Below are 21,756 nucleotides of genomic sequence, written 5' to 3' on the forward strand. Positions count from 1 at the left end.
CCCCCGGCGAGGCAGAGTGTTACTCTTGATGAAGCATCCAATGTTGAAATACCACGTCGACAGGGCTACAGTCTTAGACAGTGGTGTTCAAATTTTGTAAAGACCACATTTGAGGAATTGCTTAAAAAAACTTCAGTTCTCACTTCTTCAATCTGTGTGGGCAGACGCTTAAAAACAAAACAGTCATTACCGTTTTTATAGCTGAGTTACCTCGGTGTGTATCTCGTTTCAATTCCCTAACTTTTCGTGACGTGCCTGCTATAGTCAAGGCGTTGCGCTGTGGGCCGAGAAGACAATAAGGACCCTGCTCCGTGGAGCTGACAGTCCCCCCTGTTTCGGAAGGAAGGACGTAGCTAATTTGAGGCTTTCTAAGGGTGGTTTCTGCTGTCAATTCCTGATGCAAAAAGGTTCCTTTTATCTCTCCTGTGCCTCATACATGGTACGTACTCAATAAGTATTTTTTGAATTAGTGAACGAATGAATTTTTCACGTTTTTCTGACCTTGTTGGGTCAGTTCGTTGAGTCTTAGAAACCTAGAAGATAAAATTCGAATTGTTTGTATTTATGAGGGAAATTCAGACTCAGCAGCCAGCAGAAGATCAGCTAGGGCTTTCACGATGATGTTGGTGACATGGACTGACTAGATGATGAAGCCGAGGCAGCCAGGGCTGAGTGGAGCCGGCGTCTGCAGTGTGGTGGGAGAGGGGGTGACCCCGAGGCTGTGTTAGGCAGGATCCTTTGGTTGTAAGCGAAAGATGCACAGACTGGCTAATGAAAAAGAGGCTGTTTATTGCCAGGTACCTGCGAGGCCTGAGGTTTATGCTGGCTTCAGGCCTCTCTGGATCTAGGGGTTCCAATGGTCATGTCAGGACCAAATTGGCTGCATAATATGCAAGGCTCAGTGCAAAATGAAAATGTGGGAGCCCTTGTTAAAAAACATTAATCTAGCAGTAGGTTAAGTGAGCTACTGTGGATTTCCAAGGATGAATAGTAACACGGGTAAGTGCTGAGTTTCGCCGTGGGGGAGCTGCTTTATTGATCCGATGCTGCTTGTGTTCGCCCATAACCTGTGCGCACGCAGCTGACAGACGTCTCGGGCCGGTTAGCTCACAGTCTCGTGTCTGCTGGGTGTTGTCCCGAGCACTGGGCATCCGCAGGCCGGAGCGCTTCTAGAGCTCGCACTTAACGTTCACATGTCAACCCAGCGATGAGCATTTATATGGAGACAAAGTATCGGGTCGGTAAAATATATTTTTTAGTGTGATTTCAGTTTCAGTAACTTTTCTGTAAAGTTCTAATGGAGTTCCATTTAAACATTTCACTTGGAAACACATGGAGTGAGTTTCCCAAAGCTTAATGCTGTTGCGTTGGAGCCCTACTATTGTTTGCTTTCTGCTTATGTTGTTTACATGAAGACTAGCATCTCAGTCATTAACCACATTTTGATGAGTTGGGATGCTTTTTAGATAGGTTTCTTAAATACCCTTTCTGATGGGTGTTTTACAGACTGTTAAGTAAATGAGGATGTGTGGGGGAGCGATCCCCAGGATTACCTGGACTGATTCCCGATTCACAGCACAGCACGGCAGGGCTGCCGTGTGGAGAAAGGTCTATGTTTCGTTAGTAATTTTTGTGACTCAGTGTGGTATTATGATTCTGCGTGTCTGTGCAGCATCTTTGTCTGGGTGGGAGACAAATTGACTAAGCTTTTGGGTGACACATACAAAAGGTGCACCTAAGCGTTTTCCATGAAGGCGTTAGTCACCGCTTGAACTGTGTCAAGGCTGTAGAGTGCCTGCCTTTCTCAGGGAGCATGGACATTCGTTCACATCTCACAGACAAAACAGTTTCCTTTCTAAGGTTATAATAGCTCCTACCTCTGTCGAAAGGAGGATTGCGCAGTTAATGAAGACAGCTGTCGCAGATTTTTGAAAGCGTGATGGCAAAATTGTGGCCTGAAAAGAAGACAGTGTTTGTTTTCTTTTGCTTGAATGTTACTTGTTTTGATTTTTATCATTTCATGGAACTTCTTGCTAAAAGTTACAAAACAAAAATATGATCTCAGCTTATCTTATCTTTCCTTTTTAGTACTTCCCCACATAAATACCTGCAACTACAGAAGATTTAAGCCAACGCATTTAAAAAAATATTTTTATTGATTTTTAGAGAGAGGGGGAGAGAGAGAAACATCGATGTGAGGGTGAAACATTGATCCGCTGCCTCCCACACGCTCCCTACTGGGGATCAAGCCCCCAATCTGGGCCTGTGCCCTGACTGGGAATTGAACCAGCGCCCCTCTGGTGCCCAGGACAACGCCCGACCAACTGAGCCACACCAGCCAGGACACCAGCACACTTCTTAATGGACCTCAGGTGTCAGGAGTTTCATTTACCATATTTTTTGGTTCATTACACAATTGTCATTATTATTTACAAACTTTTATGGTTCTAATGACTTGAATATTTTTTCTTGACTTATAGTGCTATAATTTAACTTCTCTAAAGTTTGCAAAATAATTGCCTCCTGAACTATTGGAATATTAAGCTGGTGTTTTTGGAAAATTTTTAAAAATCACGCATAGACTTTCCTGATAAAACCAAGGGTTTGGGATCAGAGGTTGAACTCATTGGCTTCTTTGACTTTTTATTGTTGCATAGCTTCAGGGTTACATGACACAGTGATGGTTGTCTGAGTGACGTGGGGTAAGGCTTCAGGGAACTGACGTCAGGTGTTATAGCACGACAGACATGCTTGTCATCTTCAGCACGTGTCCTGACAGTAGGAAGCGGGCGGCTTAGGATCATATTTGGAAAGGATCCAGGAAGTCAGTCATGTAATCTAGCCACCCCATCCTGTGACAGCCCAGTACTCCTCCAGGCACCGCTGCCACTGGCCACGTAGACTGTCCTTGGATCCTTGTAGAGACAAGAAGCTCACTCCTTCATGACCAACCCTTTTCTTCTACAGACAGCTTTAATTGTGAAAAATAAAACTGGTGTTGTTGAGCTTAAATGTACTTCCTTATAACTTCCATTCATTTGCTAGTGTTGTCGGTTTCTATTTGTAGGTGACAAAAAGAGCCCTTGTGCGTGTAAGGAATTCTTTTAGATATTGGTAAAGGTGGGATAATTACATATAATTCTGACTCTTGTTGTCTCAGTGAGCTTCTCCTTGATGCCCAGTTTGGCAAGTATTTGTTGAGTCTCAGTCCTGTGCAAGGGACTCCCCTCCGTGCTAGGGTGGGAGGCACTGGGACACAAAGATCTGCTGGTTCCTGCCACTCAAGAGTATGCTGCAGTGTGAAATGGATCGGAAAATCGCACAGATTGATACAAGAGGGAAACCAAGTGCCACCGGGGCTCCAAGGAGAGAGAGTGATACCAAAACCAGCTGCATTAGACAAGCTCGAGAGCAGGACCCCGAGGGAGCTGAGGTGGGAGGGATGTTTTTGCAGCTTTTTGTCTGGGAGAAGGGCGTTCTGGGCAGAGAGAGATGTGAACAGAAGCCCCCAGGGTGGGAAGCATGAGTTGTGTCCACAAGATAGGAGCCTGATTTGCTCAGATTGTGGGATGCCCGTAGAGGAAGGGACCGTGGTAAGGATGCAGTGGCAGGCCGAGCCAAGAGCCGGGGGCTTGGTTCCCTGCCTGCTATTCGTCCAGCATCATCACGGTGCCGCTGCAGGAGCTCAGACCCGGAGGTATTGTCACGGAGCCTCCGCATCCCGATCTGAGAGCGGCCTGTGCTCATGGCAAGGATTGCGGGACCTGTACGTGAGTCCAGCAGAGGCTCGGGAAGCGACAGTTGTCAGGGTCTCTGAGCTTGCTAGGCTTAGGGAAGCTGGGAGCCCCTCGGGCAGACCCTGCAGCGGGCTGCAGGCAGGAAGGAAGGTGAAAGGACGGGGTGGCAGTGGGGAATGGGAAAGTGGGGACAGGGACATTGATCGAGGAGGTGGAATCGGACTTAATGTTTTGGGCCGGAAGGGGAAGAGAGATGTCACCGCAGGCTTTTGTGGGGGAGGAAGGTAGGCAGGAGGGGTGCGGTTGCTGTGGGGCATGTTGAGGTGGAGGCCCTCCAGGTACAGAGAGGCTGGGCTTGGGGACCGGCTGCGGAGGTGGGGAGCTTAGCCAGGGGCTGGTCTCTGCCCCCGAGGGAGTGTGCTCGGGATGCCGGGGGGAGCAGGAGCCCTGAGGCCTGATAGCAGGGAGCCTGCGTCCAGCCTTGGATGTGGGCACGTGAAGCCAGAACCAAAAGGGGGGCTCATTTAAAAGCAAAGAAAGGAATGAATTCAAGAGACAGTGAAAGGAAAATTGGCGGAGACAGCCTGACAAATGATTCGCAGTGTCTTAGCATTCTCCCCGAAAACCAGCACAATTGTTACATTGTACACACACACACACACACACACTTCATATATACAAGTTCATCTATTATTCAGGCCTGTTAGTTTCCTCAGAAAAACCCTTCGGGAAATCCTCTGTGCTCCCAGAGTGTCTATATTTAGAAGACTTTTGGAGAAAGCCCATTGTTGAACCTTAGTTTACTGCTGTTAGAGAGACCATAGAAATGTCAGTCACACCTCCCGGTCCTGAGCCCCGGTGGGCAGGAGGCCTCCTGCTTTGTTCTATTGACGACCATGAGGTGTAAACAGGACTCAGTCCTTTGTGACCCTGGAGGACCCGGAAGGGCGGAGCTGGAAGGGACCACGGGGACCTCAGGGACCGCCGGTCCTGCTCCCTGTGTAACGCGTGAGGAAATTGAGGCCCAGGCCATTGTGACTGGTCCAGGGTCACACAGCTCACTGGAGGCAGAGCCTAACTACTTTGCAGCGAATGGAAAGCCGGACACCCCAGAAATGCCCTTGGCATAGGTCATAGTCCCTTAAGACAGTGACTCTAAAGTATGACTGTGCATGTCTAGGAGATCCCAGCTGCTGTTGCTGCTGAGGGCCCGGGACCACGCTTCAAACCACTTATGATTCATGAATGTGGGTGCACCCAGGGCCCAGTTCTCCTGCCGGGTGAATTTTCTCATTGGGTAGCTTTTCCTTGGGTGTTAAAAGTATACAAGGAGAGGAAATGTGCTGCCTGAAGAGTAGACAGTAACCGGCACTGAGAACTCAGTGTAAATGAGGATTATGGCTCAGTCCCATTCTTACTCATTAGGTTTTGCTCGACTCACCTACCAAGCTGACGTCGATTTGCCACATGGTTTCTGCAGGAAAGTGCACTGCACAGTGTCCCCTTGCTGCTGGTCATAGAGACCCTGCCAGAAAGGGTGTGGCGGTGACAAGGATTGGCAGGAGCTTCTCATTGCCCAGGGCTTGGCCAGGGGAGATTATGGCAAACTGTTGCTGAGCACAGGTTATCAGAAAGATAAATAGCCTGGCTGGGCGTGGCTCAGAGGTTGAGCATCGACCTAGGATCCAGGAGATCGAGGTTCGATTCCCTGTCAGGGCCATGCCCGGGTTGCGGGCTCGATCCCCAGTCAAGGGCGTGCTGATCAATGACAACTCTCTCATCATTAATGTTTCTGTCTCTCTCTCCCTCTCCCTTCCTCTCTCTGAAATCAATAAAGATATATATTTTTAAAAAAAGATAAATATTTTCTCTTTTCTGAAACAAGTAGTAAAAGAATGGAAGTGTCCTGTATTAAATAGTCTTCTGAAGGACTCCCCTCCGTAGAGTCCAGGCTCTTTCATAGAGCTGGGCGTGATGGGTGTGCTCCCAGTGGCCAAACAAACACAGATAGGCTCATGGTCCCTGCCGTCGGGGTCAGAGGTTATCACCTGTCATTGGTGGGAAATCCCCCTCATTGTCCAGTGGTTGGACCAGGCAAATGACTATTATTATTGTTACATTAAAAAAACCCAGCCCTTGAGCTTCTTCTGTAGTGGTTCAGCTCTGCGGTGGAAAATACTTAATTTCAGTTTTCAACAGTACACCTGGGTGACACCACTAACTACCCTTGAACAAATGCAGAGGTTTTGTTAATGAGGTAATTACATCGCGCAGGTGGTGGGGCCGGTGTCTGTGGGCCGGCGAAAAGAAAGTGGGTGCCTTTAATGTTCATTGGGGTGGGGTCAGGCGCAAAAGCACTTTCGCCTTTCCTGCGGGTGTGGGTGGGTCCGGAGCTGTCTAAGAGTGAGGCTGAGTATTTCCAGGTGAGTTGAACCCAGCGGCCGACAGGAGGTACTTGGGGTGCCCTGGAGCGGTGGGGCCGGGGCCCATGTTCCATGGTGCTCTTGCAGGTGGATTTTCCAGCCCTCGTTAGCCTGCCCACTGAAGACAGTGGAAGATAATAAAAACGTAAAACGAGGCACTGGGCATGACATTAAAAAAACTACGGCTAACACTGCCCTCCTCAGAGGTCTGCCCCACTGCTAGGGCTGACACTTTTGAAACATCAGATTGGATTTTGTGCTTCCCTCCTAGAATCACAATAGATAGAATAATAAAAATGAATAATTTGGGTGGGTTTCCTGTGTTCCAAACCCTGTGCTAATTGCTGAACAGTGAAGTGGGTTGAGTTCGAGTGGAGCTGCATCGTTCACACACTTAGTGAGCTTGAAGGACTACCTGTGCTGGGCAGAGGGAGAGAGATTGTGTTAAAAGAAGCAATGGTGACCTGTTCAAATGCAGAAACACATTTTGCGAGACAGCATGTTGGCCATCTTAAATAGATTTGTAAGAGTAATTTTGACTACGGGTGCCTTTCATCTTAGGTACTGACGTAAAACTCCCTTCAGCTCCAAAAGATGAGATGGCTTTCTACCATCCCCATTGTACAGATGATGCAGTTGAAGCTTAAAATGGCTAAATGGCCAAAGCTCATCCGGCGAGTAAGTGATGGAACTAGATTTAGTCCTAGGCCTTCTCACCCCAAAGCTCATACTGGGACCAAGGGTAATATACTCAGAGCTGGGCAAACCGGTAGTGGAGGAACTTGAATTAGTGCCCATGCAAGGAGAACTGCAGGCCTGGGTATGCTGAATCGGGAAAAGAAGTCCCAGGCAGGATGGTAGCGTCCTCTGCAAATACTGTGGGAAGGGGAGTCAGTGAGTGGAAGCGAAGACAGGTTTTCACTCAAAATAAGGAAAAGTCTTTTTAAGATAGAGTTGTTCAAAGGTGACCTGGGCTGTTGTGGGGGGAGGTCTTTATAGGAGGTGCTTGACTTGGGCAGAGAGATTGTGGGGAATTTTAATCCTTGGATGAGGTCCTGCTTGTTTTGAGTCTGTGATTTAGGCTTTGGCCATAGCCGGGCCACCTTATTTATATCTGTTGTCATAGATTTTCTTGAGTTTTACGATAAGCTGTCTGATGGTGTTGCCTTAAGTGGGCACAGTGATTTTGTTTTAAACAGCTTTATTGAGATATAATTCATATACTGTACAATTCACCCATTTAAAATGTACAACTCAAGAGCTTTCTTTGGTGTGTTACATTATTTTTAAAAATTGTCGCAAATATATATAAACATAAAATTTGTAAACTAGTGCTCACTTGTGGCTAGTATTATCAAAGGTGAGTATTTTCTGTACTTGGTAATGTGGCCGGGAAACCATTGGAAAGCCAGCCTTGCCTGTGATCATGTTGAGTGCTTGAAAATGCACAAGTATGGAGGCCTGTGCTGGGTCTTCTCCCTGCTCGGAAGGATTGTGAGGTTATTAATCATGTCTGCGCTGATTTTTATTTTGAAGACTTGGTCACCCAGGCACAGTTTTAAGTGTTAATGTGGGGTAATTTAGCGTGGTAGAATTAGCAGAAGCCGGGGAATGAGGTATGGCGACTCTATCTACTCCTGCAGGACAAATTATCCCAATGTTTAGTGGCTTAAAACAAACAGGATCATTTATTTACTCATGATTTTGCAGTTTGGCAGCAGTCAGTAGGGATGGCTCTTCTCTCTACCGTGGGGCATCAGCTTAGGCTAATCGACACTTGCGTGGCTGGCGAGATGATAATGGCTGTTGCTGGTCGGGAGCCCAGTGGGGGCTGTTGGATGGGGGTCTCCACTTTCTTCCACATGGGCTCTCCACGTGGTTGCTTGGGCTTCCCCATAATGTGGCGGCTGGGTTCCAAAAGGGAAGAGCTGCTGGTTCCTGGCCTTTTTAGTTCCTGGGCTCAGAGGTCTCAGATGGCACTTCTGAAATGTCCTTGGCTTAACAGTGACAGGCCCGCCTCGGATTCAAGGGAGAGGGAACATACGTCCACCTTTTGATGGGAGGAGCAGCGTGTACGGATAGGGAGGGATGGAATTATTTGAGGACATCTTTAGATATACCAGGAACCACAATAGTCTTTTTTTCTTTTTCTGCCTCATTCGCAATCCACAGGAGCCTGCCTGAATCATGGTATGAGCTGGCGATGACAAATAATGGGAAGAAATCTAAGAAAATATAAAAATGGGTACCAGGAATACATGATCTTTAGGGGATTGTGGCTTGAGAGTAAATTACCGCATAGTCAGTCTGTTACACAGGCGGCTGTGAGAGGTTTGTGATTACGGTATTTTCTCACAGCTTTATTAAAACCTCTACTTTCAGAATCATTGTGTAAAATTTTCTTTCTCTTAATGTTCTTCCAGAACTGATTAGCAGAAAATTTAGCAGTTTTACTTTGTCAGCAAACAGAGACAAATACAATTATTATTAAGTAGGTTATTCATGGCATACTTTGAACAATAAAAAGTTACTTGGACTAAATCTTTAAAACTTTTATGACCATTTATTTTCTCGGAAAACATAAACACATTTAGAATTTGGGGATCGCCTGACCGGGTGTGGCTCACCGGTTGAGCGTCCACCTGGGATCCAGGAGATCGGGGTTCGATTCCCAGTCAGGCCACATGGCCGGGTTGTGGGCTCGATCAGTGACTCATCATTGATGTTTCTATTTCTCTCTCCCTCTCCCTTCCTCTCTCTGAAATCAATAAAAGATATATTAAAAAATAAAATTGGGGGATCAGAACACCCAATTATCATAATCTATTATTTAACAAGTTTTTGGCATAGTGTTTCAGATGGAAATAGTTCATTTATTTTAACGTCGACAACTTTCAACTGTAAGATAATTCTTTATAATTTTTGATCTTAATAATTAAGTTTCTCTTTGTTTACTCATTAAACAGCTTTTACTTTTGAGATAGTCAGACATTATAGAAGGGATCTTAGTGATCAATTAAGTACAAAATTTAAGTGCATACGGGAAGCTAGGCCCAGTATCTGGATAGAAGGAGCATTTTGCAGTCCCAATATTCCTAGAATAATTTCTCCATTCACAAGGCTGTCGGAAATGAGAAGAGCCATTTGAACAGTTTTAATTTCATATATTAATGTTTTGAAAACAGAGCATTGCTTGTTCCTCCCACTGCTTGCAGATGAACCCTTGAAGTCCACGGTTCTGTTTCAGCTGCAGCTCGGAAAACGCTCGTATCACGTTTCACAATCGTAGAGCCAGTGGCCAGAAGACTCACTGCCAGTAACATCATCTGCGATGCAGCTTCCTTCCATTTAGAAGAATGACTGTTACTCCTTTTGGGGGTGAAAACCTGATTATTATGGTCTCTGTAGCTGGGGTCATGTCCATGCCAGTCAGAGGTTTGTGTCCCACAGTGAGGCTTGGGCATCAGTGACATTTGCAAGCATTTTTAGCAAGGAAAGGCTTTGGCACGGCTCGGAGTCTGTGTCTTCCAGGATATTCCCATCCCTGGTCCCACAATTCTCTTAATGTGCCCTTAGGAATGCTATTCAAATAAGTCAAGTGGTAATTTTTAAAGGCTCTTGTCTCATGTAGCTATTACCCTTTATTCAGTTAAGAAAATTAGTTTGGAAATAGGAGTCTTGAGCGTGAGAAAAGTCGCACAATATTTTGTCTTAATTTAATGAGGCTCTGTCACTTTGTCGTCACCCACCCCAGCTTTATCCTGAGTGATGAAGTGTGGGAAAGAAAGAAAAAAAGGTAGCTTATTATGTTTGATTCAGTGTGAAAGGCAGTTTTAGGCACATGTAAAATTCCAAGGGTAGAAATAAAATTCTATTCCCGAAATAGATGGGACCTGCTTCTCAAAAGCTTCCTTAAGGGCTATTTTGGGGCATGTGTGGGATGAATTTGGGGCATGAGATAGTTATAATAGCTGACATCTGTGTGGGGCTTTTCTGAACCAGGCACTGTCCTAAGTGCTTTGCGTATGTTCATTTAATCCAGACAGAAGCCCTCTGTGTCTTTTAAAAACGCGTCCCATTTTACAGATGGGAAAACTGAGATGCGAAAATGGGCACAGAAATATACCCAAGGGCATTCAGCTGGTCGGAGTCTGAGCTGGGGCTTGGTTTGGGCAGCCTGGCTGAAGTGCTTTCCCTGCCACTAGGTGACACTCCCTAATCAAAGTAAAGTTTAAAAAGTAAAGTCGTAGTGTTTTCTTTCCCTTTATTTTAATCCAAGTCTCAGAGACTCAGTTCTCAATTTGGCAGTCGTTTCGGCCGTATAAAGTTTATTTTTATTGCTGTGATTTTTCAAAGGAGCTTCTCTTGTTTAACATTTTTGGTTGATGAAAATAAAAGAAGCCAGCTTTTCAAACAGATTAAACATGTTAATAATAGTGCTAGACGTATTACCCAATCATAGTACGTTACGAGGAAGTTTCACAGTAAAACTAATGTAAGTTCCAGTATAGTACAGTTATCATAAAGTCTAGTGTTTGCTACTCTGCCTCACATTTTGTTTAGATTGTAGAAATTACAGCCCTTAAAAATTTAAGTATGTTTAAACTAGACTTTAAGTGAATTTACATATCTTTAAAAAAATATTGTTGATTTTTGCCATACTATGAAGTAATAAAATTTTAGAAAATCCGGAAAGCATAATGTGGCATAGACAAAATATTTAATAACTTGTGTAATTTCACCACTCATAGGTGCATAATTCACATTAGCCTTTGAGTGTATTTTTCTTCCGGCCTTCAGTCACGTGTTCATTCAGCAATCACGTGTTGATTTTCTCCTGTGAGCCAGACATTGCTCTAGGCCCAGGGGAAAAGCAGTGACCAAAATCGTCTCTCTGCCTGTGGAACTGATATTTTAGTGGGAGAAACAGACAATGAGTAGATAAATACATAATATAGTGTCAGGTAGGAATACGTGCTTTGGAGAACAGTGAGGCAGAGTGAGGGAATCGAGGCCCAGGGACGGCTGGCTTGGAGCTGACAGCCACCGCGAGGCCGAGCGCTGCGAGGAAGGCAGCCTGGGAGGCTGCGGGGAGCGTCCCAGGAACGGACCAGCCGGTCAGGGGTCCGACGGTGGAAGCAGGTGTGCTGTGCCCAGGGACTAGCGAGGAAGCCAGTGTGACAGGAGAATGGTGTTTGAGAGGTGCTAGGATGTGACATGGGGGGGGGGGCAGAGACGTGCAGGCTGTAGAAATAAGAGCTTTGCATTTCCCTGAGCGAGATGGACACCTTTTCAGGTTTGAGCAGAGGAGTGATGTGACCTGACTTTGGCTCTATCAGGCTCCCTCTATGGTGATAACTTGGTGTTATGGGTTGAAATACTGCTGACCCCCAGTCCAGTTCCTATGCTGAAGTCTTAATCCCTAGTGCCTCAGAATGTGACCTTTTTTGGAGTTAGGGTCATTGCGGATGGAATTAGTTAAGAAGTCACACTGGGGTGAGGTGGCTGCTAATCCAGCGCGACTGGTGGCCATATAAGAACAGGGTATCTGGACACAGACACACGGAGAGGGACACATGTAAAGACATACGGGTAGCAGCTCAACAGGCCAAGGAGTGCCTGAGGCTGCCAGAGGCCGGGAGGGAGGAATGGGCAGATGCCCTCGCAGCCCTCGGAAGGAACCAGCCCCCTCAACACCTCGGTGTTAGGCCTGTAGCTTCCAGAACTGTGAGACAGGACTTTCTGCTGATGAAGCCACCCAGTGTGTGGTACTCGGTCACAGCAGCCCTCGCAAACTGACGCAGTGTGAGCAGCCGGGTGAATCATGGTGCACTGCAAGGAGGCGGTGCCATGGAGGAGCACGTTGTGAAGTTGGGGTGTGGGAGGGGCGTCAGCAGGTGCTGAGTGTGAGAAGCCTGTTAGATCTTCACGGGGAGCCGTTGAGGCAGTTGGACATGAAAATCTGGAGTTCGGAAAGGGGGGCCAGGCCTTAGATCTTAATGTGGGCACAGTCTAGCTGGAAGTCAACCCAGGGGACTGAGTGGAATCACCAGGACAAGGGCCCAAGGACCAAGCCGGCCCTGGGGAACTGCAGCAGTTAGAGATCAGCAAGAGAAGGAGCCAGCGGGCCTGAGAAGCATTGGCGGGGAGGTCGGGTGTGACCTCTCAGCAAGGGAAGGAAGTGGGGGGGAAGGAGGGGGACTGACGGATCCACCCCACTCTCAGGAAGAAGGCCCCGCTGGATGGGCGGCCTGGAGGCACTGGCAACTCCTACACGACCCATTCCCTGGGTTCCTGTAGGCACAGGGCTGGCTGGGATGAGATCTAGAGAGAGGGGGGCTGCCCTGAAGCATGGCGTTGTCATCAGCGTTATTCCAGGTCGTTAGAAATGCCTCGTAAACATTGGCTGTAATGACTGTAGCACATTCCACGATTGTTATCTGTCCCTTATTGTTTCAGGGGTAGGATGTTTCTGTTTTTCACCACTGTATTAATCGCTATCCTGCCGTGGACGTATTTGAATACGAGATGTCCTAGGTTGGGAACCATAACACAGCAGGCAGGCAGGAGAGTTTCCAGAGCTTACTCCTGAAGCATGGCCAGCGCTCTACAGACAGTCCGCGCCCTGGGGCCCCTGTGGGCAGTGCGGGGGGCTCGGCGCACCTCTCCCCCACGCGGCACTGCACCGAGGAGAACTTCCAGGGCAGGCCCGGTTGCCGTGGCGTTGACGTCCTGTTCCTGACTCACGGGCAGGGTCGGTGCGGGTTAGATCCAGTCGGACGGAGCCAGCGTCCGGATGCATTGAAGAATATACTGTAATTCCTTCCCCGCGCCCCTGAACCTGACCTCCTAGGAAGTACCCTTTGTGAATCAGCAGAGCCCATTGCATTTTGCTTCTTAGTGGCTTTCTGGCAGGCGTCACCACTGACATTTGGTCCCCCACTTGGGGGCCAGTCTTACGTGCTACTTACCTCGCTCAGCTTTCGGATCTGATCTGAAGGTCATGGTCTCAGGGAGGGAGGCCTTGCCCAGCACCCAGGACTCCACAGGGGTGGGCCCCCACTGCGCCCCATCCCTCTCTTCCCGAAGCGCTCGCGGTCACCACCATCACTGTTCCTGTCATCTGGCCGCGAGTTCCGTGGGGCCGAGGTGCTGCCGTCTTGTCCACGGCGCTGCTCGTACCCATGTGACTGTGCCTCGTGCAAAATTGCCGCCCAGTGTTTTGCTCAGGGAAGAACTAAGGCTCAGGTCAGACTTGACAGCTGGCCCAAGGGCGCAGAGCTGGGGCGGTTCAGACTCCGATCGGCGTGCTTCCATCACAGGTGAGCCTGGGCAGGCGGGCTTCCCTGTCTCCTCACGGAAACCAGCGATTCTGGTCAGTCCTTGTATCCTTTGTGACCCCCTTGAGGATAATAATTCACAAATATTTGTCAGTTGCCCACTCGGGGCCCCTCACTTCTCATTTCTTCTGTACCTTTCTGTTCCATCACAGAACTGTATGGTGATTTTCCCTGCACTTATCCGCTTCCCTGCTGGGCTCTGATCTCCTTGACAGCAGGAAGTTAGTCTCTTTCATCTTTTTATTTGCAGTTCTTGGTACAGTGCTGGCATGTAAGGGGGAGAGGCTCAGTGTTTAATGAATGAAGATAATATGATAGGATTAAAAAGGCCTTAGAGTTAGTGTTTAGAAATATATGGTCTTCCAATGAACTATAAAAATGTTAATTATAATAATACATTATATGTGCCTAATAGTTCACAGTGTAAAACCCAAGATTTGTCAAAAAAGTTGTAGTTAGACGTACGTACTAACAGTGCACAAGGTGAAATTATACTGTTAGAGGTGTTGAACGAATAACTTACTGAATGAATAGCAAAGTAACCTTGTGTTTTTAGTCACTTTAATAGTATCAGCTTTTAAACAGCTCATAGTATCACTTTATAATTCTAAGTTTGAATGGCTATAGTACCATCCTTTACTTAACACGTATGGTTCTTTTGCATTTTTCGTTGGCATAAATAACACCGCTGGAGAAATGTGTGCATAGTTATTTCCTCTTTTGACTCTTAGGATAAATTTCTAGAAATGAGGCTACTAAAATATTTAAAACATTTCATTAAACTTCTTTCTAAAAGGTGGGTAGCCTTTATATTACCATCTTTGTAGCAGTTTGTATTAATAATTTTACATGTCTTTTTACCATCTTTGTAGCAGTTTGTATTAATAATTTTATATGTCTTTTTAAAAATTAAGTACCTGTAATATTGTTTCTTCTTGTTTGAGTTTGCATTTCTTTTGATGACTTAACTCATTTGGACATTACCCTCCAAGTTTATTTACTAATTTCATTTTCTTTTGTCTTAATGGTCTATTTCTGTCTTTTTCCCCCTTTTCCATTTGGGTCTTAATTTGTCAAAGAAAATTTTATTAATTCTTCCTGAATAATAGCATTTTCGGAAAAATTTTTTTGCTTTTTCTCACCTTACTTTTGCTACTTTTAATTCCATGTTTATATAGTCTAAATTGTAGATCTTGAACTTTGTTTTCTTTTCCCTTTTTCCCCACTGACTTCAAAAAACAAAACAACTTCATAAATTGGCAGTAATAAGACCAGAAACAGAACCCTGAAAAACGGCTGGTGATTTCTCATTCACATAACTTATGACTTTTAATTATGTTACATTCCGTGAGTGATTTCACAGTTATTGATGGCATTGGGAGGAGTGTGTTTGGCCCCAGTGGACCCCCTATCTTAAATTCGGTCACGTGGTAGCAAGTCACTCCTGCTGAGCTCAGGCTTGGAGGACCTCCGCCTTCCAGAACGCAGCTCCCGGGGAATTAGGCCCGTGAGGGCTCCGCGCTGGACATCAGGGCCCTCGGAGATTCTGCACACACCTTTGTGAATTGCATTCTGGGTAATTTGTGCCGTGTTTAACCACCTGACTGTCTGCTTGGTTAAGTTGTCACTTGAGAGGAGAATAGAAGAGGAGGGGGTAGGAAGTAAATAAACGGCGGGGAGAGAGCCTGCGCTGTATGACGGCCTGGCTTGGAGGGGGGAGAGCAATCCGAGCACACACCCCCCCCGAAGTATTTCATGTGAATTTTCATAATAATTGAAACCCATACGGGTGATTAAATGTATTGGTGCTTGGTTCTCCTACCTGGAAAACTCGCCTACATTATTGAATCCTTCATTATTATGAATCCTTCATTATTCCACAAGGCTGGGTAGAAAAGGCGTGGGGATGTTATGCTAATATTCTGTGCTCATTAGGGATCTCGGAGGAAGCTGACCCAGCGTCATTCACAAGGCAAGTACAGCATTTATTTGGGTTGGGTACAAGGAGCAGACGGAGTTGGAGTAGACCGAAATGTGTGACCTCATGCTATGTTTCTTGTGATCTGATATCGCTCAGTGTTGCTGAGTAACTTCAAAGGGCAGCTGGGAATTACTGTGAAGACGCACAGAGCAAAGCAATTTCTCACCTGCTGTCTGTGATCACAGAAGACACAGTTAGACTCATATTTCTCCTGGGACACATGCGGGAGACATGCTGCAACTTGTTTGGAGAGAAAGGCAAGGGGCAGGGAGTCACACTGTTTGCCCTGTGTGAGCCGGGACGAGTTTTAAATATAACTGGGACTTTCTTTTTTAGAATTAAAAGCAACAGAGGCTGGGCTTCAAGGGCATGGGTTACTTCCTAAAAATACAGCCACCGAGCTTTTATATAACATTAGGATCAGCTTGTCAAACTGGAGTCAGGTTCAAATGTGGAAAAATCCGAAGGTATTTAACCGTTTGGGGCCAACGCTGAGAACTGGCCTGTTGCAGATGATGAAAGAATGTTTTCAGAAGGCGGCGGGGCAGCCCGGATGGAGGAGGATTTTGTTGCCGATCCTGCTCACCCAGGTCTTGAGGTCCGAGTTCTGCAAGCCCAGTATTTGCAGACGGAGCTTTCGTTGTCATGGTGGCAGTTTCTGCCACAGCGACTGACCTCATCCCGGTCATCACCCCTTCAGCCTGTGATTAAGGAACAAGTTGAACTGCCGTTTGGAATGGAGGGGGTAGTTAGAGGGGTAGCTCAGCCTGCTTATCTTAAGTCCTTTCATGGGATTATCTACTTTATGAATTGGGGACCCCCCCCACACTTCCTTTTCACAAACTGAGTATCTCTCAGAAGCTCGCTCTCTCTTTTTTTCCTACTGCACTTGAACTTCTTGGACTAATTCCCTTAATGTGTGTGTGCGGGAAGGTCAGCAGCTTGTCACAGCTCCCCCAGCCCATTGCTACCTTCTTTTCTTAGTCCTAGGCCAGTTGTTTCAGATTCTCCCAGAGCCCATTGGGCCTGCGCGCCTGAAACTTTTTTTTAACAAGCATACTGCTAAAGGCCACGTCAGCTCTTACACCTGAGCAGAGTCTATTTCAGTATTAATTGTGATTTTAAAACATCTTTGAAGGATCAGGGGCTGCTTGATCAAACAACATGCAAACCAGGTGGCGAGGTGTGGGTGTTATTATGGGATGGATCAAGAGCCCATTGATTGGTTGCCTTCCCTTTGCAGATGTCCTGACCTCCCAGCATCCTTTGCACAGGAGCAGCTCTCCATTCGCATCAGTCACTCAACCAAGATGCGGTTCAGGCCCCCGTCCTTGGGTGTGTAAAGTTCTGCAGAAGCCAGTGGTCTGACCTCACAGTTTATAATCTAGTTGGGCAGTGAGAGAACCTTGTTAAAAGATGATGAAGTCAGTGATGACATGGGACAGGAGTGCAGGTGATAAAAAGATCATGGTGGGGCGGGGGCATTTGGGGAGGTGCCTTAGGCCCCGAGTGTCAGGACAGGACATCCCATGTGCAGACACCGGAGGATGAGCTGCTGCAGGGGTGGGCCAGGGGGCAGTGAGGGTGGAGGGGCATGTGGCTAGAAGTAGAGTGTCTAGATGTGTCTCGGGGGCAGCTACAATGTGTTGAAAGTTGTTGAATGAAGGAGAAAAATCCAGAGGGCTGCATTTCAGGAAGACTAGCCTGTCAGCAGTCTGGATTAGGATTTTGTTCCCTGATCTACTGGTTCTCAAGCTTGGCTGCACGTTGCAAGCACTTGGAGAGTGAAAAAAAATAAAAATACTGATGCCTGAGCTCCATTCCCCAGAGTTTCTGATTCAGTTTGCTGGCATTAGGCCTGTTTTGTTGGTTTGTTTGTTTTTTGTTTTAATTTTTTATTTTTCAATGACTCTTGACATATAATAATTAGCCTCAGGTGTACAACATAGTGATTAGACATTTATATAATTTACAAAGTGATCACCTCGATAGATCTAGTACCCATCTGACGTGGTACATAGTTATTGCAATATCGTTGACTATATTCCCTATGCTGTGTTTTACATCCTGTGACTGTTTTTATAACTGGCAATTTGTACATCTCAGTCCCTTTCCCCTTTTCACCCGTCTCCCGTCTTAGCCTCGGTTTTTGAATTTTAAAATCTCCCCGGCTGATTATAAGGTGCAGCAGAGCCTGAGAACCACTTCTGATAAGATCTCGATGTAATGTTGACTCATTGTGTTGACCCGACAGCCAGCCAGGAAAATGCAGAATCAACTGGTGGAAAAAACATTTTCAAAGTACTTCTGGGATATTTACTCATAATATTCCACATAGTCCCACACCTCGGAATAAGTTTTCTCATAAATGCCTACACATTTTTACATTGGCCATGAAGTAGATGGTGACCATATGTATAAACCCTTGGAAGGGACCCATAATTATCTTGAGAAATTGGGCACAGGGAACATTTTTTTACTTTTTTGCATTAAACATAAAAGGGCAACATAAAACGAACACTTTTATCACAGCAAGAATTCAATGCAGTGAAAGCCCTGGTAGTGTAAAAACATCATCCAACTTGCCATTATAAAAACAGAAATCCCCCAAAACTGGCTGGCGCAAGATTGCGTTTCCCAGCGCTGCCCCGTCCATGGTTTTCAAACCCGCGTGTGCGTCGGGCCCACCTGGAGGGCAGTCCGGCTGCGGGCTCCAGCTCCGGACAGAGCAGCCCCAGAATGAATGGGCCTTTCCAGCGTTTCCAGGTGATGCTGCCCCCGGTCCCAGCACCGCACGTTGAGAAGTGCGGTGTGAGAACCACTGAGGCCCAGATACGGTGGGAGAGATGCTCGATGAAGCCTGGTCGCAGGACGGGAGTTTTGCTCTCGTGTCAGGCAAGGGGCTGGCCTCGGCAGCTAGGGACCCCCGGGTCAAGCCAGCGCCTCCTGTCTGCGTGCTCCAGGGGCCGCTGCCAGGACCTCGTGGGGTGGGAGGGAGAGGAAACTGTCAGACCGCCCTCCCTATTGCCCTTTTTAAATTCACTGCAAATGAATTTAAATGAGGGTGGTATGTACATAGCCATCCGATTACATGCCACCCTCTCTTTCTTCCAGCAGGACATTTTTGTGGTTCTCACTGTTTTATTATTCTTTCCCTGTCCCCCCACCAATTGAAGAGTAAAAAAAATCTCTGCCCTTTTACACTTCTGATCCCACCACGTCCCCTCCAGACAGCCTTGCTGTCCGCCCTCAGTGGTATTGGGGGAGATCCCAGGCCTGGGCCTCCCTCCACCTAGGGACCAGCTGGTGCGGGCTGCTGGGCTGTGCGGCCTTCCTGGCTCGGCCGGCCTTTGCAGTACACCTTGGGGGGGGGAGCGGAAATCGCTCTCACAGGCTCCTGAAGCGGCCTCTTGGAAAGCGCGAGGGGAATGCGCGGAGCGAGGGGGGGGTGACCTCTGGCAGAAGCCCAGCTCCCAGAGCCCGCCCCAGGCCTCTCTCAGGGCCGCGCCTGTTCCCTGCGGCGGGCCCGCTTCCCTTCCTGGGACTTTCCGTAAATACCCGTGGCCCAGAAGGGACCCGGTGACTCTCCGTCAGGAGAACGCTGATGAATTAGAATCCTGAACTCTAGGGGTGCATGGCTTTGACTTCGAATTCTAGAAGCCTAATAAGGGAAGAGCCCTTGGGGACCATCTCAGAACAGGCAGCTACTGCCCTCCCTCTGCCCCCAAACGAGTGCAGGTGCAGAGGCCAAGGTTAAGTGACTTACCCCAGGTCACCTAGGGAGCTGGCTGCATTTTTCTCCCCACCCTCCCTCCCTCCCTCCCCCCCCTCACCTCCCTTCCTCTCCCCCCCCCCCCCCCTTTCTTTCTCTCTCTCTTTCTTTCAAGAATCCTTCTTACCTTTTGGAAAATTTGTCAGCTTAGCTTTCTGACACTTGACACCCATTTCTTGTCATTATTTTCTATAACGTATGGGAATCATATTGTACAAGGATGGGAAAAGTGTCCTCTCTCTTTTGTAGAAAATCAGCGGAGTTCAGGGCTTTTCCGTCTTCTGTAACTGAGCCTCTTGTGCCCATGTTCCTCGTCGGTTTTGTAATTGTCGGTGGACTGAATCCTGCATTGAATGTTATGGGAGACTTTGTACTCTGGTCCCCCTCAGGACCAAGAGTTTCAGTCAGAGGTGTACTGAGAGCCAGAGGTTGGGATAAACACCTGTATTTGGACAAATGAAGAAGGGACTGAAGAAATGGTGTCCGTAGGCCCGTGACATTAACCTAATAAAACTTACGTCAGTAGCATCTGAACTCCCGTGGAACCTGCGATAAAATCTAGTCACCTTCTCCATGATGCAGAGCCCTGCTGACTTTAAAACTCTGCTTGGCCACAGCCTGGGATTCAGAGAACACACGTCCTAGCAGATAGGAGATAAAGAGGTGGTTTCTTTTGGGTTACCTTTCATTATAAAATTAGGGATGGTGTACAGCACTGGCAAATGCATGAAAATGTATATTGGACAACTCTCAACCTTTTTAATCTTGAATTTCTCTCATGTAAAAAAAAAAAAAAAAGTGGGTTGGACCAAATTTCTGGAAAATGGTCTCTGAGCTCTGATAGCTTCTGCAGAATGAAGTCTGGGGCCCTTTTTGAGGGGGCTGGGGGGCTTCTGTTATTTTGCCAAGTCTTGTTTGGATACCTAAAATTTAAACGTAAGCTGCAGGACACAACTTAAAAAGGAGGTCAGAGCATTTTCTTAAGTCTTTCTTGTGTTTCTGATGCATTTCTGAGAGGCAGTTATAATAAAGTGATGAAGATGATGGCTTGGGAGCCAGTTTGCTTGGATAAAAACCCCAGCTCTTCCATATACTAATAACTGCGTGACCTTTGGCAGCTACAAAACCTCTATGTCTGTTTCTTCTTCAGTAACATGGGCCACATAAAATATCTACTAAAACAGTTGCTGGGGGATTAAATTTGTTGATATACAGGGTGTCTCCCCCCCCGAATGTATACACACTGTAACACCTAATAGCTCAATTTTGAAAATGAAATGTATTTTAATAAACACTGTCTTTATAATTATTCAAAGTGTGTGTATACATTTTTGGGGAATACCCTACACATTAGAACTGTGCCCGGCGCCTAGGAAGATGTTAATAAATATTGGCTGCCATCACTATCATCATCATCATCACCTTGATGTCGTGAAGCATAGTTTTCTTTCCTTGGTGACTACCTGGCTGCTGCTGTTGAGCCTTTGGGAAAACTGGTGAAGTCTGTAATGCTTTCCGACTGTGTTTTCTGTTGTTTCTCTGCAGCAAGCTGCGTCCCTCCATGCCAGAATGGGGGGATGTGCCTCCGGCCTCAACTCTGCGTGTGCAAACCAGGGACCAAGGGCAAAGCCTGTGAGACCATAGCCGCCCAGGAGACCGCGTCCCCAGCCTTTGGAGGACAGAGTCCCGGGGCTGCGCCCTCCTGGGTCCCTCCGGAGCAGGCAGCGAAACACGCGTCCTCTAAGAAGGCAGACACTCTACCCAGAGTCAGTCCCGTGGCCCAGATGACCTTGACCCTCAAGCCGAAGCCTTCAGTGGGACTCTCCCAGCAGATCCATTCTCAGTGAGTGTTCTGAACCTGCCTCCAGCTCGGGAGCATCGTAATGACTCTCTCAGATGAATCGCTTTAAACCTCTCCCCTTTCCCTGCACAGTGTGTAGAAATCACTTGCATAAGAACATCTGTCTTTCCTTTCCTTAAGGTTTTGCATGTGATGCTTACACTCCAAGTCTCTGAAAAATATTTGATATATATGTTTAGCCTCTGCAGGGAAGATTTAATAAGCACAAGCCAGAGCAATAGTGAAGATTACAGGGATCCAGGTTGGAAAGGGAGTAATAGAGATAATTGTTTGATTGAGGTGGAGCTTTGAGTTTAAAACATTCTTTTTTTGGGGGGGAGGTGCTCTAGAGTTTTGAAATAATAATTTAAAAAGAAGAAGTGTGATTTCTAAAGATATAGAGAAAAGGTAGGAGCTCCACTTGGCACAGAGAAGGTATTCAAGTGAAACCGAGTCCTCGGAAAGAGCGAATTTCCCAGCCTCAGTCGCAGGTTAGGTGCATCTTCCAGGTGCCGTGCGGTTCTGCCCTTGGCGAATGAGCTTGTGCTCTATTTATGGGAACGTGGTCTTTTCTTAGCATTAGGAAATGCTGTTCTGAACAAAATGAGAACCCTGGGATAAAGGACAATTTTCCCTCTCCTCCTCTGAGTCGCATGGGAAGCG

At 47.0% G+C, this 21,756-nt stretch overlaps 1 protein-coding gene across 6 annotated transcripts in view; it reads left to right on the forward strand.

Moving 5' to 3' along the window:
* LTBP1 (latent transforming growth factor beta binding protein 1) overlaps positions 1-21,756 on the forward strand; it is a 313,293-nt gene that overhangs the window by 13,738 nt on the left and 277,799 nt on the right. For all 6 annotated transcript variants that reach the window (XM_087823460.1, XM_087823461.1, XM_087823462.1 and 3 more), the window contains one exon: positions 20,799-21,096. In XM_087823460.1, coding sequence (XP_087679586.1) covers positions 20,799-21,096 — 298 coding nt within the window. The remainder of the gene's footprint in view (positions 1-20,798; positions 21,097-21,756) is intronic.

Source organism: Miniopterus natalensis, chromosome 13, assembly GCF_054644295.1.
Source record: "Miniopterus natalensis isolate mMinNat1 chromosome 13, mMinNat1.hap1, whole genome shotgun sequence".
In the NCBI taxonomy this organism is placed as follows: Eukaryota; Metazoa; Chordata; class Mammalia; order Chiroptera; family Miniopteridae; genus Miniopterus; species Miniopterus natalensis.